The sequence below is a fragment of the Odocoileus virginianus genome, chromosome 7, assembly GCF_023699985.2.
Source record: "Odocoileus virginianus isolate 20LAN1187 ecotype Illinois chromosome 7, Ovbor_1.2, whole genome shotgun sequence".
NCBI classification, from domain to species: Eukaryota; Metazoa; Chordata; class Mammalia; order Artiodactyla; family Cervidae; genus Odocoileus; species Odocoileus virginianus.
The window spans coordinates 67260506-67285890 of record NC_069680.1 but is presented as its reverse complement, the minus strand read 5'-3'; the positions used below and the strand labels follow the sequence as shown (position 1 = coordinate 67285890).

General features: G+C 43.5%; 1 protein-coding gene across 2 annotated transcripts in view; it reads left to right on the top strand.

Moving 5' to 3' along the window:
- Positions 1-717: 717 nt before the first annotated feature.
- POLR3A (RNA polymerase III subunit A) overlaps positions 718-25385 on the top strand; it is a 45709-nt gene continuing 21041 nt past the window's right edge. Inside the window, exons 1-15 of one of the 2 annotated variants that reach the window (XM_020879093.2) lie at positions 718-919; positions 4260-4395; positions 4664-4801; positions 5318-5489; positions 5624-5778; positions 11655-11894; positions 12009-12171; positions 12349-12485; positions 14106-14209; positions 14993-15134; positions 17092-17232; positions 18225-18294; positions 18651-18778; positions 18947-19085; positions 20825-20989. In XM_020879093.2, coding sequence (XP_020734752.1) covers positions 876-919; positions 4260-4395; positions 4664-4801; positions 5318-5489; positions 5624-5778; positions 11655-11894; positions 12009-12171; positions 12349-12485; positions 14106-14209; positions 14993-15134; positions 17092-17232; positions 18225-18294; positions 18651-18778; positions 18947-19085; positions 20825-20989 — 2074 coding nt within the window. In that variant the 5' untranslated portion in view covers positions 718-875. Of the gene's footprint in view, positions 920-957; positions 977-4259; positions 4396-4663; positions 4802-5317; positions 5490-5623; positions 5779-11654; positions 11895-12008; positions 12172-12348; positions 12486-14105; positions 14210-14992; positions 15135-17091; positions 17233-18224; positions 18295-18650; positions 18779-18946; positions 19086-20824; positions 20990-25385 lie in introns of those variants that run through there. The other variant, XM_070470916.1, reaches the window with a different exon arrangement.

Genomic DNA, 25385 nt, shown 5'->3' with positions numbered 1-25385 from the left:
TACATGTGTCCCCATCATGAACGCCCCCTCCCACCTTCCTCCCCATCCCAACCCTCAGGGTTAAAATTGAGCTTTTAATCAGTTCAGTTCAGTTTCTCAGTCGTGTCCAACTCTTTGCGACCCCATGAACCACAGCACGCCAGGCCTCCCTGTCCATCACCAACTCCCGAAGTTTACCCAAACTCATGTCCATTGAGTCGGTGAGGCCATCCAACCATCTCATCCTCTGTCGTCCCCTTCTCCTCCTGCCCTCAATTTTTTCCAGCATCAGGGTCTTTTCCAGTGAGTCAGCTCTTCTCATCAGGTGGCCAAAGTATTGGAGTTTCAGCTTCAACATCAGTCCTTCCAATGAACACCCAGGGCTGATCTTTAGGATGGACTGGTTTGATCTCCTTACAGTCCAAGGGACTCTCAAGAGTCTTCTACAATACCACAGTTCAAAAGCATCAGTTCTTCAGTGCTCAGCTTTCTTTATAGCTTTTAATAAGTATTTGATATTTGAAATTTGTCCGTGTAGCAATAAAATTTTTTTTAAAAATGCAGGTTCAGAAAGAGACAGACCAATAAACCAGAAATAGATTGGAAATGGAACTTGGAAAATACAGCTCAGGCTTCGCGGCGGTTTCAACGAGGTGCCACCAGAAGGCGGTATGGGGAGAAGGCGAGAAGCTGGCGTGCCTGAAGCCTCTCTTGACAGACTCGCGCCAGCGAGTAGCGGAAGTGGGGGCGGGCATGTGGGGCGTGCTACGGTGGCCGAAAAAATGCCGCAGGTGTGTTAGCAACCGGTCAAGAAGCAGACACGGGTGGTACGGAGAACATCGTGTTTCTAATCCAGCTCCACGAATTTATAGAAGGGAGCCCCTGCAGCCGTCACCATGGTGAAGGAGCAGTTCCGGGAGACAGATGTGGCCAAGAAAATGTAAGATGGAGCCAAAATCGCCAAAGGGCAGAGAAATTCGGGGTAAAGGAATCCAAGGTCAGGGGTCTTGGGTCTCGAAGCGTCATAGCTGAGGGTCAGTTGGAAGGAAAGGACCAAGAATCAGTGGGAGGTGTGGGCACAGGTTAGATTAATGAATATTGATTGGGCAGAGGGTATTTCAGCATCTGGGGAACCGCAGGCCAGGGGTGTTCCATTGGTTTTCGGCAGAGAATGGGAGATGTGGTGGGAACCTTGGCGATAACTTACACCCTGGGTCGAAGCTCGAGTTTTATTGACGTCAGATGATGATTCCTTTCTGCGAATTTTTGGTCACTGCAGCTTGGGGAAGCAACCTGGGTCGGGGACTCATTTTGCTGCAGAACACATGACACGGACGTAATATTTGTTGACCGAAAGAATGGAGTTACCAGGTAGAAAGCTGTGTCACAGGCACATGGATAGCAGTCTCAAAAATGAGATGAAATTTAATAGGTCACAGCCTCGCCTTAGAACTTCCAGTAAAGAAATAAATCAATCGTTCTTGCAGGAGACACTTAGTTGAGGAAGGTACTGTGTGCTGGGTCCGGTGATAGGCATTAGAGATGTGACATGAGGAAGACCTTACTGCTTAGTCTAGTTGGAGAAGGTAGGCAAGTCAATGGTTGAGCTGGACAAGTGCAAGGACAAGGGTTGGCACCAACGGGAAAGGGGTTCAGACTGAAGAAAGCAAACCGAACAGCCTTCTTCCAGGAGCATAGAGGAGGGAGACATTACAGTGATGAGAAGAAAACTGATTTTGAAGCTTTGTTCCAGAGTCATCTTGCAGGCAGTGAGGGGGTTTTTTTTTTTTTTTGGTCAATTAAAGTATAGTTGATTTACAATGTTGTGTTAGTCAGTTATATGCATGTGTGCTCAGTCACTTCACTCGTGTCTGACTCTTTGTGAACTGCCTGGACGGTAACCCACCAGGCTCCTCTGTCCATGGGATTCTGTAGGCAGGAATACTGGAGTGGATTGTGTGCCCTTCTCCAGGGGATCTTCTGGACCCAGGGATCGAACCCACGTCTCCTGCAGTGTTCCTACAATGCAGACAGATACTCTTTTTTTTTTTTTTTTTTTTAGTTGGAGGCTAATTACTTTGGATACTCCTTTTTTAGAACCTGTAAGGGAAAAGAATCTAAAAAAGAATATGTATATGTAATCTAAGAAAGAATATATATGTGAAAATAACATAATATGCCTATAATAGATATAAGAAACAATACGTATAGTATCTGTTAAAGAATCTAAAAAATATACCTTTTATTATATATATAACATTAAGTATACATTTCTGTGCCATACAGTAGTTTCTTGTTGGATATCTATCTTAAATATAGTAAGTGTATATTTTCATGTCAAACTCCTAATTTATCTCTGCCACCGCCACCTGCCCCTTTGGTAACTATAAGTTTGTTTGCTGTGTGTGTGGGTCTGTTTCTCTTTTGTAAATAAGTTCATTTGTACCTTTTTCTCCCCCACATATAAGCAACATCATATGACATTTGTCTTCCTCTGTCTAGCTTACTTTACTTAGTATGATAATCTCTAGAGCCATCCATGTTACTGAAAATGGCATTTTTTTTTTATGGTGTGTGTGTGGTTTCTGTGTATATGCATACACACACACCACGTCTTATCCATGCATCTCTTGATGGACTTTTAGGTTGCTTCCGTGTCTTGGCTATTGTCAATAGAGCTGCAGTGTACACTGAGGTGTAGCTTTTCAAATTGTAGTTTTCTCCAGATATATGCCCAGGAGTGGGCTTGCTGTATCATACAGTAACTCTTTTTAGTTTTTAAAGGAACCTCTGTACTTTTCTCTCTACTGATTGTACCAATTGACATTCCCACCAACAGTGAATGAGGGTTCCTTTTTCTCCACACACTCCCCAGCATTTATTATTTTTGATGATGGCCATTCTCTCGGTTGAGGGGTGTGAAATTGACAATTTTGGTAGGGATGGGTAAGAGAGAGATGAGACTGATGCACAGAATTTCTTGCTTGGGTGACTGTGTGGAGGTTGCCATTCACTGGAATGGGAAACTTGCCTCTTTCCTGGGTAAATTATCCCAGGTGGTCCCTCCAAACCCATCCCAACCCCCAGCTCTATTCAGATGTAGATATAATCTGTTTTCCTCTGACCTCCGACTGACTGTTAAAATGCAAATTAGATCCTGACACTTCAGTTTGAACTCTTCCAGCAGCTTTCCCTTGGACTAACATTTAAATTGCCTGTCAGAGGTCCGAAGCCCTCTTAAAGCTGGTCTTTGCATACCTCACTGACTTTTTCTTGTACCATTAGCTTTCTGTGCTCTACACAACTGGTCTCATTTGGTGCCTTGAAAATGCCAGGCTTGAGCTGGCTCTAGAACCCTTGCCCTAGTTAAGCTGTACTTCCTATGCATGACTTCTTGATCATCTTACGACTGGCTCCCTCTGATTCAGAATTGAGCTGAAATATCAATTTTCCAGACTTTCTGACCACATAACATAGTCTTGTCAAACTGTCCCCTACGCTTCAGTTTTTTCAGTCTTTGCATCTATTCACTTTTGTGAATCTGTTTGTTTATTCTCTGTCTTGCCCTCCCTGAAACTGAGCCCCATGTTGGCAGGGAGTTTGTCTTGTCTAACCTGTACCCTCAGCCCCTCAGGATGGTGCCTGGCACATCATAAACCCCCAGCTTGTTGGGAAAATGAACAAAGGAACAGATCTGGGAGAGGAAGTGCCGAATTTAGGTACTTGTGTAACTGTCCAAAGGAGATGTGTGTATGATCTCCGGCTGCATCGGAATAGTTGGCCTCCAGATAGAAATTAGACAGACCCCACTCGGGAAGAAGGTGTAGAGTGCAAGGAGGATTGGGGTTGTAAGGTAAGGAGGTCCCAGGTAAGGAGAAAAGCCAATATCTCAGAGAGAGCAGTAGAAGAGGCCACAAAAGAAACTTAAGATGTAACAGCCAGAGAGGGGAAAAGACTCAAAGCATGGATGGTGTTACCAAAGCCAAGAAAAGTAATTACTGCAAGATAAGGGGTGAAGAGGTCACTGCCAGTGCTACAGAGAGACCTTAAAATGAGCAATTCTTCCTGGATTGAGCAGCGAGGAGGTAGGTACAACTGATGCGCACCATCCTCAGATAATGAAAGTGAGAACAAGTCAGCTGGATGAAGGAACATTTAGTAATGAGAGAGCAGAGCCTGTCAGGCTAAGGATAAGGTTGCTTATGGTGGGTCACATGCGAAAATGCTCTTCCTGGTAAGTGGTTTTGATGTAACTGTTCCCCTATCTCTTTCCATTCCAGAAGCCACATCTGTTTTGGAATGAAATCAGCCGAGGAGATGCGCCAGCAGGCACACATTCAGGTTGTGAGTAAGAACCTGTACAGCCAGGACAACAACCACGCCCCACTGCTATACGGGGTGCTTGACCACAGGATGGTAAGACCTGCTGCCCCTCGTGGTTCCATGTGGTGTGACTGGCTGGTGAAACTGGTGACTCACCAGACCGGAAGAAGCCAGGTCTTCCTTTCACCTCCCCGCTTCCCCAGCACATCTCAGGGGCTCCAGCCTTCCTTGGTCCAGGGAACATGAATACCCTGCCCCTTGCCAGGTGATTCTGACTCTGGGTCCCCTGACCACCTGAGGGCTCGTCCCAGTTTCCTCTCCACTGGTCTCCACTGACTATTGATCATACTTTTATCCACAGGGTACAAGTGAGAAGGACCGTCCTTGTGAAACCTGTGGGAAGAACTTGGCTGACTGTCTGGGCCACTATGGGTACATTGACTTGGAATTGCCGTGTTTTCACGTGGGGTACTTCCGAGCAGTTATCGGCATCTTACAGGTAAGCATGTATGTGTTCATCTCCATACAGTAACTTCATCTCCCTGGAAGTTATTGATCCAGGGACATGAGAGTGAGCTTGGTGGGGGATACATGTAGGGAACATTTTTATACTAAGCATGTAATATTTGTTTTGTTTGAGGGGTTTGGATTTTTGTTTTGTTTTGCATAATATTTCATCCTGCAATAAGTTAAATTGCTAAGTTTCTTTTTGCTTGATTTTCCTTGAGTAGGTGGTAGATATATATTGTAAGATAATAATAATAATTCAAGTGATACAAGCACAAGACAATTCAAGCACGAGAAAGGGAATAAAGCTAACAAAAACCCCACCTGCCGGCTGTGGCTACAGCCAGCATTCTGGTGAACATGGGCTGCCTCTAAGCATGTCTTCCTGTAGATCTGTGCATATAGTTAAGTGTCCTGGACAAGGGGTGGATACAGCTTTTTTTAAAAAAAAAGGAAAATACTTTTTCATCCTGTAATCCTTTTATCTATTTTGTTTAATTTTCAAAAGATGATCTGTAAAACCTGCTGCCACATCATGCTGTCCCAGGAGGAGAAGAAGCAGTTTCTGGATTATCTAAAGAGGCCCGGCCTGACCTACCTCCAGAAGCGAGGGCTGAAGAAGAAAATCTCTGACAAGTGCCGGAAGAAGAACACGTGTCATCACTGTGGCGCCTTCAACGGTGAGCCGGATGCACATCTTGTCTTTCAGCATGATGGCAGTTTCTGTAACTGCATTTCCTAGATCGCGACCTCAGGCCAGCCTAACCAATAATCTGATTTTTCCAACCATGGGAAAACGGACTTACTCTTCCAGGTACTGTCAAGAAATGCGGCTTACTGAAGATAATCCATGAGAAGTACAAGACTAACAAGAAAGTGGTGGATCCCATCGTATCAAGTTTCCTTCAGTCCTTTGAAACCGCCATAGAGCATAACAAAGAAGTAGAACCTCTCCTGGGAAGGGCACAGGTGAGCCTACCGCTGCCTGCCTCCCTCTGTCTCCATCACACGTTGTCTCCTCACCCTCTGGGTACGCCCTTTCTCCAGAACAGGAGGTCCACTGGGGTTAGGTCTCTGGGGATACTCCACCTGACAAGTGTTCACCCGGCACTCAGTTTATTGTGAGCTGTCCTCAGAACTAACACGTTTAATTATATAGATAGCATGTTACATTTTCATTGTAAAAGCATAGTCGTGTACACCATACACAGAGGGATGCTGTTTCTCACATGGATGCGGCATTAATAGAATTTGTACGGATTTCCATTGCTTTACTTGGCACAAACTTAATTAGTAGGATTTTATGAAGTGTCTTGTTTTGCCTTGTTCTGAATTCGATTAGTCTTTAAGTCACATGGTACCTTCTAGAATTGATAGTATACAAAACTAACAATTAAGTGGCTACTGAGTACCAAACTGTCAGACCTGCAGGAGCGTCAGGAACCACAAAGCAGTGGGCTGCACCCAGGAATCCTGTGGTTTTAAAGGTGTCGTAGGTCATTAATCTATGAAAACATAGCCAGTACCATGGGACACAGTGCTGACTGTCACAGGGATGGAGAGGACAGGACGGAGCGGGGAATCTGGGGGCTTGGTCAGGGAGGACTGTGAGGAGAGGTGTGGTTTGTTGTGGTCCTTAAACCTGAGTAGGGTTTAGAGAGTCTAGGGCAGTGAGCCTGCCATGTCCAGGAGGCTGTGCTGGGGCTCCTTCCAAAGCCAAGGTTCTGTTCGAAAGTCCTAGCATTTTGCTAACAAAAGCACCTTGCAGTTAGTGACTGCTGTTACCTTCCGGTGTCGTTCCAAGTTCTTTCCATGGATCGCCTCATATTTTATCCTAACAGCAGCCCTGTGAGGCCGCATCAGCCAAGATAATAGTGAGTGGTGGACGGGGAATCCTTGCGGAGACCAGTGGGGTGCAAGCCTGTGCTGGAGAAAAGACAGACAGCTGAACCCACTTTGTCGAGGTCCTCCCACTCTGGAGAATGTGGAGCCATTAAGGTTTTAAGCAAGGGAGAGACATAAATAATCACATTTTAGAACAGCCTGACTGCTCAAAAGACACCGTAACAAAAATGAAAAACCAGGTCACAAGCTGGGAGCAAATACTCACCTTTCATGTGTCTGACAAAGCACTCTCATGTCCATAATATAAAGCCCTGATTTTTAAACACAGAAGCAAGACTTGAATAGGCACTTCACAAAAGGTTATATTCAAACAGCCAATCAATAGATGAAAAGTTGTTCCACATTATAAGTCATCAGGGAAGTCTTAATTAAAACACACCCCCCCCCCCTCAGAAAAATTAAATGTAAAACAACTGAAAACCAAGTGCTGGCAAGGATCTGAAGCAACTGGCACTCCTACATTGATAGTAGCCTTGTAAAATGTTTTCACCACTCTGAAATTCCTTACAAAATAAGACCTACACTTACCATATGATCTAGCAGCTTTATTCTTGGGTATGTACCCAAGAGAGACAAGTGCATACATACATCCCCCAAAATATTTGTGCAAGTATGTTCATTGCAGCTTCATTGGTAAAAGCCAGAATTAGAAACAACCCAGATGCCTGTCAACAGGAGAATGTGCAAATTGTCATAGATCCACGCAGTGGAATACTGTCCTGGAATGAAAGAATCAAGCTGACACACATAGCCTGGCTGAATCGTGGAATCCTACTGAGAGGAGGCAGCCTTATATGAGAGTCCAAAGGGTGTGATTGCATTTAGATCAAGTCCAGGAACAGGCCAGACTGATCTGAGGTGACGGCTTAGTACTAGTGAGAAAGGGGTATCAGGGTATTTTCTGGAGAGGGGCACACATTCTTTATCATGATTTGAATGGTGGTGTATGTGTACCTGTGTGAAAATTTACCCAGCTCTTTAAGAGTTGTGCAGCTTACTGTAATATATAAGTTATACCTTGATTTAGGGAGTGAGATGTAGAAAGAAAGCAGGTCCTGACCCTGAGCAGTGATAGTGAAGCCAGAGGTCAGAGTGTGCAGTCAGAATGGATAGTAACTGATGACCAGCCACTGTGACACCGGGTGTGAGAGGAGGCGGCCAGATGCACCGGCGTCTGGAAACTTCGCCATCCCCCTGGAGATGGGGGAGGGCAGCAGCCGTGCGCCCCAGTGGAGGTGTCTTCAAGCTCCTGCAGAGGAAGTGAGGGTGCAGACTGAGAAAGCTGACCTTGTCCTCCTACCAGCATGAGTGTAGAGGAATTCTCCCCTCCAGGCTGACAGCTGTGCAGAAAGCGTTCAGTGAGTCTGAGGGCTGTCCAGCCCTCCTGGGTGTGGCCTTAGTTGCAGCCTCCTGTGCATTCCCTCTGCTACCCCCCCCCCTCCCCCAGATCAGCCTCCCTGACACCCATCACCACTTTCCCCTGCCAACTCTCTACCTGGGCCCCTGAGGCCACTGTCCTTACATGCAGAGGACCAAGTCTCCTCTGCTCCCCACACCCTCTGCAGTAGAATGGTATAGGGCCTAGGAGGCATCTTGTTTGGAAAAGTCTCTTAAGTCAGAGGTCCCCAACTTCCAGGCCATGGACCAATACCTCCTTCAGGATCAGCAGTGGCATTAGATTAGAAATAAAGCACACAATAAATGTAGTGTGCTTCAGTCATCCCCAAATCATCCCCTTCAGCCCAGGTCCATGAAAAAGTTGTCTTCCATGAAATCAGTCCCTGGTGCTAGAAGGTTGGGGACCACTGTCCTGAGTGGCTGGGCCCAGGAGACCTCCTCCCACTTAGGAGTCTAGTGCGTCCAGCTTGCCTCTCTGTGTCCCCCACTGCCACCACCTTCCTGTCCACACCAGCCCACATGACCCAGGTGGCACCCTCGATGTGATTTAGGGTGGTGGTTTCGAGCTATGGGGCTTCCCAGGTGGCTCAGTGGTAAAGAATCTACCTTCCAGTGCAGGAAACTCATGTTTGATCCCTGGATCAGGAAGATCCCCTGGAGGAGGAAATGGCAACCCACTCTAATATTCATGCTGGGAAAATCCCAGGGACAGAGGAGCCTGGTGGGCTACAATCCATAAGGTTACAAAGAGCCAGACATGACTGAAGTGATTAGCATGCACGCATACTGCCGCTTACTTACTCTATGATCTTAGACACGTGGCCCAACCTGGACTTGAGTTTCCACAGCTATAAAACAGGGATTACAAGAGTGTCTGCTTTGGGGCTATTATGAGGATTAGGAGATGGATTCCAGATCAGATGCTTAGCAGATAGCAAATGCTTCAAACATGTGACTTAGTTACTGTGGCATCCTTATTACTGATGTTCCTGTATTAACAGAAATAATGATGGAGGAGAGGTAAGGCTTCTTCCTTTTCTTATTTATGTGTCCCTTCAGCTTAACAGAGCCTCTGCTCCCTTCCCCTCACCGGAATCCCCCATCCCTGGGCTTCCATGCAGCCTCCTCTGCTCTCTGCAATACACCCCCACACTGATCTTCACCTTTCCCTCAATCACTTGTACACTTGCTATGCCTTATACACCTCTTGTGTTCTGTCTTATATTTCTGCTAGTTTCTTCCACTTAAGTTTGGTCCCTCACAAGATCCCTTTTTCTGAGGTCCTGTTTGATGCCAGTCACAGTGCTTGGAATAGTGGCAATATCCTCCACTTGGCAATATCCTCCAAGATTATCTGTCCTGGTTTTTCTTGGGCCACAGGTGGGAACAAAACATGAGTTCACCATTTGCCTAATTCCAAGCAGCCCCTCCTTAGAGAGGGCCACTTAGTCACCAAAGTGAACAAAGAATTATTGAGTTAACATTTACCTTTTATAAAGACAGGCAGCAAAAAGGTGTCTCGTTAATCTCGGGATGGCCCATGTCCTGAAACGGTGCTTCCCTGGTGACTCCGGCAGTAAAGAGTCTGCCTGCAGCATGGGAGACCCAGGTTTGATCCCTGGGTCTAGAAGATCCCCTGGAGAAAGGAATGGCAACCTGCTCCAGAATTCTTGCCTGGGAAATCCCATGGACAGAGGAGCCTGGCGGGCGACAGTCCATGAGGGTGCAGAGAGTCAGATACGACTGAGCGACTTTCACTTACTGACGTGTGTACCTGCCCACTGAATTTTCAGGAATGTGGAGCCCCATGCCTTTATAGGAGGCACAACATGATTGAAGTCGAAGAGACCTTAGAGCCGTGGTTCTTGACCTTCTGTGGGTCACAGACCCCTTTAGGAATTGGACAGAAACTCTGGACTCTACTCCCAGAGGGCTGATGTGTGTCCACTCCTGTTTTAGTACAAATCCGGGGATTGGTAGACCTGCAGATAAGGTCTCTCCATAATGACATCATCCCTGCAGACAGTGCAGCCGTGTCAGCTCATCACCACCCGAGGAAGCCGCACTCCATGGCTAGAGAGCTCGGGCTGTTAGGGTGTTCTGCCTCGTACACATCTGGGCCCTGCTCTGCTGTCCACCAGTCCCTGACTTCTGTTTCCTGCTATTTAACAATAAGTCAGCAGCCTCTTCCTCATGCCTCTGGGGACACAGTTCTTATCACTCTTGCCGAGAACTGGTTCCAGACTCTTGCCAGTCTTCCTGCCCTCCTGGACAGCCTTCAGCTCCGTAATGTCCTCATCCAGGACCGACTGGTACTGCAGGCGACGTCTCACCTTCATCCCGCCCTAGAATTTTGTTAGGTTTAGACTTCCTCCTCCCTGACTGTTTCTGACAGCAGCGAGGTGCCCATCACTGGGAGGTGGGAGCCGAGGACATGCATTGTTCTCTGGACAGGGGCCCGGACTGGACAGCCTATAGTGAGATTCCTTCCTTCTGCCCAGCCACACTGCCATCTCCTCCAGGGCAGGACCATAGAAATGTTTCCTTTGGTAGTGTTCTAAGAGCTGATCATTTTTCTTAGCTTTGTTCCCCATTTCATTAAGTTATGTATGGCAAATTGTACTTACCATGTATAATCTCAGTCACAGTCTTTGATCCCAAGGAAATTTAATAACCAGCATTGTTACAACGTGGCACCTCTGTTACGTGAAGTTAATACAAAGACAATACAAGTTCATTACAGAAAGGTGAAATGTAGAAAAAGAAGCAAAATGATGATAATCCAACTCAGCTAAAGATGGCCCTGTTCACACCTTGGTAAACTCTTCCATTTCCTCTTTCCTGTAGATGTACATCTTTGCCCAAATTAGATCACACTGTAAACATACCTGTCTTATTTATCAATATTATGTGAACACCTTCCATGGCATAAGCCACATTTTTGTGTCTTCATTTTTTTTCCTTAGACGGCTTCATAGTTTTCTACATATGGATGTACCATGCTTTTATCTAGCCAGTAACCTGCCAGGTTGTTTGCAGCTTTCACAATTAAGATCTGCTTTAATGCATCCTTACAGCTAAATCTTTGTGTTAATTTCTAAAATCATACCCTTTGGAAAAGTTAAGTGGAATTATTGGCTTAAATCATTGGTATAAAAGTCATGCCCATTTTTAGGGCTCTTGCAATATAGCAAATTATCAGAAACCTTTGTCATCACTTGTACATATTTTCAGTTAAGCGGTTAGATCAGGGGTCCCCACCTCCTGGGCCATGGACCAGCACTAGTCAGAGGCCTTTTAGGACCCAGGCACACGGGAGGTGAGCGGCAGACAAGTGAAGCTTCACCTGCTGCTCCCTGTCACTAGCAGTACTGCCTGAACCATTTCCCCCTTCCCCCCGCCATGGAAAAATTATCTTCCACAAAATCAGTTCCTGGTGCCAAGAAGGTTGGGTACTGCTGGGTTGGAGGCATGGAGAAGTAAACCTTTGCCTAAGCTGTGGAAAGCTGAGTTCTATCTCTTCTCTTCCCTCCTTTCCATAGGAAAACTTGAATCCCTTAGTAGTTTTGAATTTATTTAAACGAATCCCAGCTGAAGACATCCCTCTACTTCTGATGAATCCGGAAGCTGGAAAGCCCTCCGATTTGATTCTCACACGCCTCTTAGTGCCCCCTTTGTGTATCAGACCCTCTGTTGTGAGCGATTTGAAGTCTGGCACCAATGAAGATGATCTGACGATGAAGTTGACAGAAATCATTTTCCTAAATGACGTCATTAAAAAGGTCAGCACTTCCCATTAGCATTTCCAAACTCTAGGTTTTGGAGTATATCCATGCAAACAGAAGTGTCTGATGGAGAAAGTCAGATTGACCAGGCTTGCTTCTGCTCATTCTTAGCATCGGATATCAGGAGCTAAGACCCAGATGATCATGGAAGACTGGGACTTCCTGCAGCTGCAGTGTGCACTCTACATTAACAGCGAGCTCTCGGGCATTCCCCTCAATATGGCACCCAAGAAATGGACCAGAGGGTTTGTCCAGCGCCTGAAGGGAAAGCAGGGTACGTGTCCACCTGTGTGTGCAGAAAACGGTCTGCTGCCTTTGGTTCATTTTGGGGAATGTATGTCCAGCTTATCTAGTTGGAGACCACAGTCTTTCCTTGACCTTTCTGATCACATTGCCCCCAGGCAGCACACATTGTGCCTTGGAGACTTATGATATATTTTTATTTATTTAGGTCGATTCAGAGGCAATCTTTCAGGAAAGAGAGTGGATTTTTCTGGCAGAACAGTCATCTCACCTGACCCCAACCTCCGAATTGACGAGGTAGCTGTGCCAGTTCACGTGGCCAAAATTCTAACATTTCCTGAGAAGGTAAGTACATTGAGTTGCTCAGTATTTTGTCCAAATCCAGTCTTTTGTGTTACGTTCTGAGGTTCCAAACAAGCTCAACAGTGGGAAACCCCCAGTAATCCACCCAGGCCACAGTTTGGCACGTGTATGTTTGTTTTTCCAGTTTGTTTCACACATGTGTCACCGTATATAACATCTACAACATGTACACAGTTGTGTCTGCCTTTATATTTAAATACTCAGATATACATTAAACATTTAAGTCTACTTTTTTTCCATCTTTGATTTTTTTCTGTGCTGGTTGATACCTCATGCCTTAAATAACTAAATGATAAACATCCATATCCAGTTAATTTTCTTGAGATGAGTTAAAACATTAGAAGTTTTAAAACATTAGAATCATTTTTAAAACTTTAGAATCACTGACTCAAAGACTCTGAATATTAAAAAGCTGTTGATGGGACTTCCCTGCTGGCCCAGTGGTTAAGATTCTGAGCTCCCAATGCAGGGGGCTCAGGTTCGATCCCTGGTCAGGGAACTACATCCCACATGCTGCAACTAAGACCTGGTGCAGCCAAATAAATGAAAAAAATATATATTAAAAAATAAAATAAAAATAAATAAAAACAAAAAGCTGTTGATGCATAACCAGAAAGGCTATAGCACTTTATACTGAGTTCATACTCGTGAATGTAAACTGGTATTTATAGTATTTTCTTTTTTAACTGAGGTGTAGAAAATTGAAAGGCCTGGTAACAGGGAGATGTTGATTGGCTTTGACTTTGCTCTTGAAATTCATAATTAGCCCAGCCCATAGATGCTTCTGGTAAAGCTTGTGTAAAAAGTATCCTTGGTTGGGGCTTCCCTGGTGGTCCAGTGGTTAAGAATCCACCTTTCAATGCAGGGGACACAGGTTCAGTCCCTGGTCAGGGAACCAAGATCCCACGTGCTACAAGGCAGCTAACCTTGCACACACCTCAGGAAGAGGTACAGCAGAGACTCAGTGCAGTCAGAATTTTTAAAAAAATATAATGTCCTTGGATGAGTTAAATTTCCTTCTCTGAGACAGTGCCCCGCAAGACTGTTGTCCGGTAGGCTGCGGGACATGGTGCCGGGACCTGCTGTTCTGGCGTTAACAGCTTTTAAACCTGAGAAGCCCACAGTAAATCATTGCAGGTAAAGCTGCCACCTGTTTTTAGGATCACAGAATATGCTGAAAGCTCCCTGCAGGTCAGTGCAGCCCAGTCGTTTTATCAGTAGAGAAACCAAAGGTCAGTAACGGACCTGGCTCTGTCACCCAGCAAGTGAGTGACCACATTCAGACGAGAACCATTGTCGTCCTTACACTGAAGACCTTGGCAGCAGCATGCCACAGGTACCTCTCCTAGAATCACACAAGGTGTTCAGTCATGCTTTTTATTTTCCTGGCCCCTGCAAGCGGCACGTGGGATCTTAGTTCCCTGACCAGCGATCAGACCCTTTCCCCGCGCAGTGGAAGTGCAGAATCCTATGCACGGGACCACCAGGGAAATGCCCTAGAATCACTTAGAGAAAGGAGAGACTGAGACGCATTCCAGTGTAGCATGCCAGTGCATCGAAACCCAACAGTGCCTCGTTCTATCTTACATTGTCGTCCTGCAGGTAAACAGAGCAAACATCAACTTTCTGAGGAAACTGGTTCGAAATGGCCCTGAAGTTCACCCAGGAGCCAATTTCATCCAGCAGAGACACACGCAGATGAAGAGGTAATGCTTTCACAGTGTGGTTGGATGCAATTATCCCCTCGTGAATACTCAGCCACAGAATGCAGCCCGAAGTACATTATCGTGATATTTTAACATGTGGAAAACACCTGTTTTAATTGCAGTTAGCCTAAGTGCGTTTTTGTTTCTTCCGCTGGTTCTTTGAATGTATGCACAGTGTTCATTTATTCTCTAGCATTTAATGTTTAGGTAGATATAGCGCATTGGGATATGAAAGCAGATCATTTTCTGGGTCCCCTGGATGCTCTGGGGTTGCCTCCGTGCACTCATAACCCAGGAGGCACACATTTTGCCAGTTCTGGCTTTTCACAGCTGATCACCAGTGCTTTTCATCTCATGAAATTCAAACATCACCAGGGCCCTGTGCGAGAAGCCAATTTATTATTCAGTTTCTGTGACTCTAAGACATACTTTTTTATCATAGTTGGACATTTCTAAAATTAAGAGGTGTCCTACAATCAATTGGTTGTAGTTTAGGGACGTCCCTGGTGGTCCTTTGGTTAGGGCTTGGCACTTTCATTCCCAGGGGCCAGGGTTTAATTCCTATTCGGGGAACTAGGATCCCACAGGCCACTTGGTGTGGCCAAAATATAAAGTTACGAAAACAGTTTTGCTGTTAACGGTAGTTTAATTGACAGTGTGGAGGGAGGCACCTTAAATTCAGTGAAATGTGGTCATTTTAGCGACCGCATCTTGCTATGAAGAGGGAGAAACTTGCTGAGGAAGCTTTGTTCTCACAGGTTATGTCCATTATTGTATGTTAAGGTTTCTGAAATACGGGAACAGAGAAAAGATGGCCCAGGAGCTCAAGTTCGGGGACATTGTGGAGAGGCACCTCATAGATGGAGACGTGGTCCTATTCAACCGGCAACCCTCACTGCACAAATTGAGCATCATGGCACACCTGGTGAGCAGGAGACTGGTGTTTACATCTGCTGGGTGGAACTTTGCTGTGTGTACCACGCCAAAACCCCAGACATCTAAAATTTAAATTGCCAGTAATGTCAAATTTTCATAACTTTTGGTTTTCCTCTTCTCCATTTTAGTTTGAGTGAAACTCTTCAATTTCAAGCTTCCCTTCAATGTTTTTAATATTTATAACATACTATTCACACAACAGTGAAACAGGAACTAATTGAAAATTAGTATGAAAGTGACTACTGTGATTTCACTTGCAAACAACATAGATGCATATCTGTGTGTGCACAAAATTATGTAAACCAGACATGGCAGAAAATTGACTTGATTTAAAACAGCATATTAACTAAGGAACTGAAATGCTTACAGGATTTTTCTTTGCAGTTGTCCTCCAACTAAGACCTGAACGCATATTTTTTGGAGCAGTTTACTTTGCAACAGCAGCAGTTTCCTTTTCTGGAGACTTCAAATGGAAACAAGATGCAACTTCAATTTGTTAAATATTCATAAATTCTCCTATATGAAAAACCATTAAATCCCTCAGCACTTGCAAACAGGCTCCCAAGGTAGTGTTTAAACAGGCTCCTAAGGTAGTGTTTTTCTAAATAGATTTTTTTTTTTCTAGTAGCTTGTGGAAACATTACATCAATCTTTTTGCTCAATGGCAGAAATACCAAAGATACATTTTATGATTATGGAGCTCTAGAAGGTGAACAAAAGCCTTCCCTTTCTGGAAACTTGGCCCATTTAACACAGGAATATTTTTATTTGGAAACTTTCAAATATATACAAAAGTAGAAAGAGTACTGTGATGAACTCACATATTCCCATCCTTTATATTCAGTAATTTTCAAGATTTTGCCACACTGGTTTTCTCTGTCCCTTTTTCCTTTGATGAAACCAGATGCCATGTCTTTTTTTCCATGTGTATTCAGCTTATTTCTGCAAAACACACATAGCTACAGTGCCATTATCACACCTCACCAAAATGAAGTCATTTCTTGGTATTGTCTAGTACCCCGTCCATAGTCAGATTGCCCCACGTGTCTCAGAAATCTTTTTGCAGCTAGTTTATTCAAAGTGAGATCTAAAATTTACACATTTAATTGATCCACATCTTAAGCCCCTATTAATCTAGTACAGTCCTCCCTCCTCTTAATTTCAGTGTCAAGTTTGAAAAAACCAGGTCATTTGTCCTGAAGAATGCTGCATGGTTTTTGTTTGTCTGCCCGTGTGTGGCAGACATGCTTCATTGTTTTCCTGTAAACTGGAAATAAGCTCTCAAAGCATAATCAGATTCAAATTCAACTTTTTGGCAGTAATAACTCATAGGTGGTGCCGGCTACGTCCTCTTGCCATATTTCAGGAGGCGCACGATGGCTAGCTGGCTGTCTTAGCCATGGTAAGAAGGTGAGGGAGTCAGATGCCTCAGCGAGGTGCCTGCCTTGCAAAGTTCCTTATCAGAGACTCTTAAGAATCCCTGGGACTGCAAGGAGGTCAAACCAGTCAATCCTAAAGGATATCAGTCCTGAATATTCATTGGAGGGACTGATGCTGAAGCTCCAATACTTTGGCCACCTGATGCAAAGAACTACCTCATTGGAAAAGACCCTAATGCTGGGAAAGATTGAAGGCAGAAGAAGAGAATGAGATAGTTGGATGGTATCACTGATTCAGTGGACATGAGTTTGAGTAAGCTCCAGGAGTTGGTGATGGACAGGGAAGCCTGGCGTGCTGTAGTCCATGGGGTTGCAAAGAGTCGGACACAACTGAGCGACTGAACTGAACTAATGACTCATCCATACCAGAACATACTAGGAATTTTCTTCCTTAATGTAAAGTGTCCAGTTCTGCAGGAAGCCTTTTTTTTAAATAATGCGTCTAAGAAGCTTTTGAATAAATGACTTATGTCCTTTTCCTGATTTGTTTTGTTTTGTATTCCACAGGCCAGGGTCAAGCCCCACCGGACTTTCAGATTTAATGAGTGTGTCTGTACACCCTACAATGCAGATTTTGATGGAGATGAAATGAACCTTCATCTTCCTCAAACAGAAGAAGCTAAAGCAGAAGCCCTTGTTCTCATGGGGGTATGTAGGGTGGTACAGCCCAACTCCTGAGAAAAAGCTCCTTAAAAGGAGGAGAAGGAAAACAAGTCTTATTTGAAAACACCCCATAGTATGTAAGGGAGTTAGTTTCTCTCATAGGTGGGGAGTTGAGTGGACTGGGTATCTTCTGACCTGAAATGTGGGCTCCTAGGAGAATATATATGCATGAGTACCAGTTATAAAAAGGTAAGACATGGGTGTGTCAGAAACTTGACTGTTGGATATCATGGTCCATTCTACTTCAGATAAAGGATTTGAGCATATGCACCTTTTTTCCCCCCTTTTGGCTGTGCCAAGCAGCTGCTTATAGGAACTTAGTTCCCTGACCAGGGATTGAACCCACAGCCTCAGCAGTGAAAGCACAGAGTGCTAACCGCTGGGCTGCCAGCGAGTTCCCAAGCAGATGCACCTCAATGTGCAGAACCTTCTTTAAATGGGGTACTTAGGCAGTAGACAGCTAGTGCCCGATTTTGCCCATGTAGGCACTCATTACATTTTGATGATTAATAAGTGCTGTTGTTCGAACTTAGTGTCTCAACCAAGAGAAACTTGACCATTCTGCCATTATTGTAATTCCATAGTGTGGAACTGATTGACTTCAAAGATAACACAGTGCTACTCATCATTCATAGAAGGACATTTTCTTTGGAGAAGAGCATTTGTAATTACACTAACGTCTTTTACCCAAAGAGTTCTTTATAACAACCCAGAACAACTCCACACAGTATTTAAATGTAGGGACCTCTGAGGTCAATCTTGCTGGTATTTTTTTCCTCTCCCATTGACAGATGTAGGCACTAGATGTTAGTGACAAAGCTGCAGTTAAGAACCAACCCCCAGCTTCCGGTTCACAGCCTCACCTTCCTGCTGTTCTTCATTTATCCATAACCATTAAGAGTGTTTGTGGTGAAGATTTTTGGGGCCACCTCATGCATCCAAACATGGCTAACTTACTGTGTTCCTTTTTCCTTCAGACTAAAGCAAACCTTGTAACACCAAGAAATGGAGAACCACTAATTGCTGCTATTCAGGATTTTCTGACAGGTGGGTTTTGTGGAATTTACTTGGAAAGAGGCTTTGGAACACCAGGATTCTCATTTACACATTCACATGACCACTTGAAAAGCTGTTTAATTCTCTTTTTGTGAGTGTGATTGTGTTAATGAACCATACACGAGATATTTTTCACTTTTCTAAGTGCTGGGGATGTAGCAATGAGTAACAAAGTCCCTTTCCTTGTGGAGCGTGGATTCTCCTTGGAAGAGAAAACCAAGAAGCAGCTGTGTTTTACCTCACTCTTTTAGTAATAGTCCATCTTTATTTTTAAAGTTGAAACCTTGTGATTTTTCTCACAATTTTATTCCTTTCCTTCATTTTGTGTTCTTTCTTAACATCCTCAGGTGCCTATCTCCTCACTCTTAAGGACACTTTCTTTGACCGAGCCAAAGCTTGTCAGATCATCGCTTCAATACTGGTGGGCAAGGATGAGAAAATTAGAGTTCGTCTCCCACCCCCCACAATACTAAAGGTTTGTGCAGGAGCTGTGACTGTGTCTGTACAGGTGCATCGGTGGTCTAGTGTACCCCCGCTGGTGCCGTGTAGGCCTGTGACTGCTGTACCATCTTGTCTCATTGGTGTGAAGGGCAGGTGAGACCAGGCTCGGCTAGCTAATGCTCTGGCTCCTCTCCTCCTCCAGCCTGTCACCCTGTGGACGGGAAAGCAGATCTTCAGCGTCATCCTCAGACCCAGCGATGACAATCCAGTGAGGGCCAACCTCCGAACCAAGGGCAAGCAGTACTGCGGCAGAGGAGAGGACCTCTGTGTCAATGACTCTTGTGAGTGAAAGCAGGTTGGGGCCAGGGCTCAGGAAGGCAAGTGGCCAGCAGTTCCCTTCGCTTTGCCAGTAAATCCCATGTTTCTCTAAGGCCTTAGGCAGGAAGTTTGTTCTTCAGGGAAATGCAGCTGGTGTTTCTCCAGAAGGTAGAGGTCACGTGCACACATGACCAACCCAGCGGTTAGAATGTTCTCCACATGTTTTGTCTCAGGTCACTTGTTTCTGCCAATTAATGCAAATTCTTTTCTTCTTTTTCTGTTGTTGGTTTTTTGTGTGTGTGTTTTGCTATACAAGGGTCTCATTATTTATGACTTATAATTTATTATTTTATGTCCAAAAATGTGTTCATTGTCTAAAAGTATAAGTAAGTGGGTTTCCTAAGTGGCTCAGTGGTAAATAATCTGCTTGCCAATGCAGGAGACGCAGGAAATGGGTTGAATTTCTGGGTCAGAAAGATCTCCAGGAGGAAGAAATGGCAACCCACTCAGTATTCTTGCCTGGAAAATCCCACGGCCAGAGGAGCCCGTGGGCTGTGGTTCATTGGGTCGCCAAGAGTCGAACACACATGAGCAACGGAGCACACGTACATGACTAAAAACTATTATTGAAAAGGCTAATTTTTTTTACCTGCCTCACCCGGTCAGTGGATATTTTGATCACATGTAGATCAGGTGTAACAGTGCTGTGTTGCACTAAGTCATTGAGTCATGTCTGACTCTTTGCGACCCTATGGACTGTACCCCACCAGGCTCCCCTGTCCTTGGGATTCTCCTGGCAAGAATACTGGAGTGGGTTGCCATTTCCTTCTCCAAGGGGTCTTCCTGACCCAGGGACCGAACCTGCGGCTGTAGTCTCCTGCATTGGCAGGCAAGCTCTTTACCACTAACACCACCTGGGAAGCCCCAGGTGTAACAGTGAGAACATTTAAATATGAGTCCTCTGAGTCCCCTAGACTGATTCAGCCCAAGAGTGTGTTCCCCAGACCTATGCCATTCAAGCAGCGTTTACTTTCTCGGTCCCAGGCTGGTAACAGGAGCTTCCCCAGCAGACTGCTTTGAGTAACACTGATTTAGAATGGCCTTTGCTAGCAAGGCTTTGTGGCGAGAGGTGGATCTACAGCCCTCTGTAGTGACAACTGAGCCACAAAGACTCTCTGAAGGTCAAGGATTCTCTGCTGTCTCATGATGAATAAATATTTTGAATTTTTTTTCTTCCCCCCCCACCCCAGGTTTACAACCATTCTTTCATAAATGTACTCCCTGTTTTTAATGTATTTTGGCTTCTTGTTTTATATTGTGTTTTTGTTTCTAGATACAAATTTCATTTTGTCGTTTAGGCTTTTTACGATGGTGCCACTGCTAGTTTTCTGTGTCTTAGTGAATAACAAAGTGCTTTATAAACAACACTTTGTTGTACATCATTGAGTTGGTGCTCAAAACATCCCCATGACATAAAGACGGCAAGAGCTTGATAAGGATCACAGATAAAGACAATGAGAGTCAACTAATAACCTTTCAGAGTCAGGACTATAGGGTAACAAACTAGATCTTCCCTGCTTTTCAAAAGTTCCTAGATTTCTTCTTTTCACCCCTCAAAAAGAAATTTTTAGACAGCATTTCTATTTGCTCTGCTCTAACTTAAAAAAAAAAAAAAAATTTCTCAACTGCCTTAAATTCATTTTGAAATGAGACAAAGTAACAGATAATCATTTGTGTGAGTCCATAATCTTTTTCCTTCCAGATGTCACAATCCAGAACAGCGAGCTGATGAGTGGCAGCATGGACAAAGGAACGCTGGGGTCAGGATCCAAGAACAACATTTTTTACATTTTGCTGCGAGACTGGGGGCAGAATGAAGCTGCCGATGCGATGTCACGGCTTGCCAGGCTGGCTCCCGTCTACTTGTGTGAGTGTCTTAGCGTCCTTGTTTTATTGCTATAGGTTATTGATGTTTTAGGGGGTTCTTTTACTATTTCATCCCCCTGCCCCAAACACATACAAACACAAAGAAAAGGATACTTGTTCCAGGCTAAACCGTTTATGCTTTTCTTAATGAAATAAACCTGATGCTGACCAATTTGACTGCAGATTCGAATTTGCTTTTCAATTCTCTTCTCAAAAGCTACTGTAGCTCCCTAATGCCCATGAGATACATGAGTTGTTACATAAAGGGCCTTCATGGGCTGCTTCCAGGGTAGGCTGTGCAAAACTGTCACCCTCTGGTTCTTCCACAGTTCAGCCTTACCTGCTGACTCGTTATTTCCCTACTGTCTTTGTACACTAGGCCAGGAGATTTTCTTTGCATGCCCCAGAGTATCTTTAGTCTACTCTTATACTTGACTTTTTGGCTGAGTGTAGAATTATAGACTGAATGTTATTTTCCCTGAGAGTTTTGAAGGTATTACTCTACTCTGTTCTTTCAGGGTTGCTGTAAAATGTATTTCCCTTCTTATTCCCAACTTTTTTTAGTTTTTGGATAATCCAGTTTAGTTTACCCAGTTATATACATATATGCATTCTTTTTTTTTTTAAGTATTCTTTTCCATTGTGGGTTTTTACAGGATATTGAATATAACTCCCTGAGCTGTACTTTAGGACCTTGTTCATCCTGAATTGTCTTTTTATCTGGAAGCTTTGAGAATCCTCTTTGTTTCTGGCATTCTGAAAGTTCACAGTGACGCAGCCTCAGGATGTTTATCATCCATTGTGCTGAGCGCTCTACAAGCTCTCTCAATCTGCAACATATATCCTTCAGATCTGGAAATTTTCCTGTACTTTTTCTGATCATAGCCTCTCTTTTACTTTCTGTCTTCTTGCTTTTTGGAATTTCTGTTAATTGTCTAGTAGAGTTCTTGGAGTGATTCTCTAATTTTCCCTTTTTCCCTATTGTCCATTTATTTGTCTCTGGATTCAGTTTTCTTTTTAACACTGCTTCTGTTTTTTTTTTTTTTCCCCAGTATCATATATTTAATTTCCAGCCATTGTTCTTATTTGCCAGTAGTTCTTTTCTCTTTGTTTCCTTCTTTTCTTTCTTCTCTTTTTAAGACTTCCTATTCTTTTTTTTCTTCATTTATTTTTATTAGTTAGAGGCTAATTACTTTACAATATTGTAGTGGTTTTTGCCATACATTGACATGAATCAGCCATGGATTTACATGTGTTCCCCATCCTGATTCCCCCCTCCTGCCTCCCTCCCCATCCCATCCCTCTGGGTCTTCCCAGTGCCCCCATCCCTGAGCACATGCATCCAACCTGGGCTGGTGGTCTGTTTCACCCTTGATAGTATACTTGTTTCAATGCTGTTCTCTCAGAACATCCCACCCTCGCCTTCTCCCACAGAGTCCCAAAGTCTGTTCTATACATCTGTGTCTCTTTTTGTGTTTTGCATATGGAGTTATCGTTACCATCTTTTTAAATTCCATATATATGTGTTAGTATACTGTATTGGTCTTTATCTTTCCAGCTTACTTCACTCTGTATAATGGGCTCCAGTTTCATCCATCTCATTAGAACTGATTCAAATGAATTCTTTTTAATGGCTGAGTAATATTCCATGGTGTATATGTACCACAGCTTTCTTATCCATTCGTCTGCTGATGGGCATCTAGGTTGTTTCCATGTCCTGGCTATTATAAACAGTGCTGCGATGAACATTGGGGTACATGTGTCTCTTTCAGATCTGGTTTCCTCGGTGTGTATGCCCAGGAGTGGGATTGCTGGGTCATATGGCAGTTCTATTTCCAGTTTTTTAAGAAATCTCCACACTGTTCTCCATAGCGGCTGTACTAGTTTGCATTCCCACCAACAGTGGGAGAAGAGGGTTCCCTTTTCTCCACACCCTCTCCAGCATTTATTGCTTGTAGACTTTTGGATGGCAGCCATCCTGACTGGCATGTAATGGTACCTCGTTGTGGTTTTGGTTTGCATTTCTCTGATAATGAGTGATGTTGAGCATCTTTTCATGTGTTTGTTAGCCATCTGTATGTCTTCTTTGGAGAAATGTCTGTTTAGATCTTTGGCCCATTTTTTGATTGGGTCATTTATTTTTCTGTAATTGAGCTGCAGGAGTTGCTTGTATATTTTTGAGATTAATCCTTTGTCTGTTTCTTCATTTGCTATTATTTTCTCCCAATCTGAGGGCTGTCTTTCGACCTTGCTTATAGTTTCCTTTGTTGTGCAAAAGCTTTTAAATTTCATTAGGTCCCATTTGTTTATTTTTGCTTTTATTTCCAGTATTCTGGGAGGTGGGTCATAGAGGATCCTGCTGTGATATATGTCGGAGAGGGTTTTGCCTATGTTCTCCTCTAGGAGTTTTATAGTTTCTGGTCTTACATTTAGATCTTTAATCCATTTTGAGTTTATTTTTGTGTATGGTGTTAGGTCTTTTGTTAGAAGGTGTTCTAGTTTCATTCTTTTACAAGTGGCTGACCATTTTTCCCAGCACCTCTTGTTAAGGAGGTTGTCTTTTTTCCATTGTATGTCCTTGCCTCCTTTGTCGAAGATAAGGTGTCCATAGGTTTGTGGATTTATCTCTGGGCTTTCTATTCTGTTCCATTGATAAGAATATTCTGTTCTATATTTCTGTCTTTGTGCCAGTACTGTACTGTCTTGATGACTGTGGCTTTGAAGTCAGGCAGTTGATTCCTCCAGTTCCATTCTTCTTTCTCAAGATTACTTTGGCTATTTGAGATTTTTTGTGTTTACTACAAATTGTGAAATTATTTGTTCTAGTTCTATTAAAAAAAAACATTGGTAGCTTGATAGGGATTGCATTGAATCTATAGATTGCTTTGGGTAGTATAGCCATTTTCACAATATTGATTCTTCCAATCCATGAACAGGGTATATTTCTCCATCTATTTGTGTCCTCTTTGATTTCTTTCCTCAGTGTTTTATAGTTTTCTATGTATAGGTCTTTTGTTTCTTTAGGTAGATATAGTCCTAAGTATTTTATTCTTTTTGTTGCAATGGTGAATGGTATGGTTTCCTTAATTTCTCTTTCTGTTTTCTCATTGTTAGCATATAGGAATGCAAGGGATTTCTGTGTGTTAATTTTATATCCTGCAACATTACTGTATTCACTGATTAGCTGTAGTAATTTTCTGGTAGAAGGACTTCCTATTCTTGATGCTCAAGTACCTCTTCTATAGGACTCTGTTTCCTACAGAGGGAAGGGCCTGAGGCCTCTTTTTTTATAGACAGACCTCAGAGACATTGCATGTTTGGTTCTAGACCAGCGTGATGAAGCATGTGTAATAATCAAGCAACTCGTAGGAATGTTTTGGCTTCCCAGTGCATAAAAACTTGTTTGTACTATACTGTAGTCTTATTAAGTGTGCGGTAGTATTGTGTGTTATCATGTTGTTGTTCAGTCACTAAGCTGTGTCTGACTCTTTGTGACTCACAAACTGCAGCACACACATGAAGTTTCCTTGTGTTTCCCAGAGTTTGCTCAGATTCTTGTCCATTGAATCAGTGATGCTATCTAACCATCTCATCCTCTGCCACCCTCTTCTTCTTTTGCTTTCAGTTTTTCTCAGCATCAGGGTCTTTTCCAATGAGTCAGCTCTTCATATCAGGTGGCCAAAGTATTGGAGCTTCAGCTTTAGTATCAATCCTTCCAGTGAATGTTCAGGGTTGATTTCCTTTAGGATTGACTGGTTTGATCTTCTTGAGTCCGCCGGACTCTGACGAGTCTTCTCCAACACCAGTTCGAAGGCATCAATTCTTCAGTGCTCAGCCTTCTTTATGATCCAACACTCACATCCATACATGACTACTAGAAAAACCATAGTTTTGATTATACAGGCATTTGTCAGCAACATGATGTCTCTGCTTTTTAATATGTTGTCTAGGTTTGTCATAACTTTTCTTCCAAGTAGCAGGTGTCTTAGTTTCATGGCTATAGTCACCATCCACAGTGATTTTGGATCCAAGAAAATAAAATCTGTCACTTTTTCCCCATCTATTTGCCATGAAGTGATGGGATCAGATGCAATGATCTTAGTGTCTTACATGTACACACCTTAATAAAAAAAAGACTTTATTGCTGAAAAATGCTAATCATTTGAGCCTTCAGTGAGTCATAATAATAACAGCACAGAGCATCATAAAAACATAGTAATGAAAGCATTTAAAATACCGTGAGAATTACTGAAATTCAACATAGAGACACAGAGTGAACAAATACCATTGGAAAAATTGTGCTTTTAGACTTGTTCAAATATAGGGTTGCCACAAACCTATTTTTAAAGAAACACTATCTATGAAGCACAGTAGAAAAAGATGTACCTGTACAAACT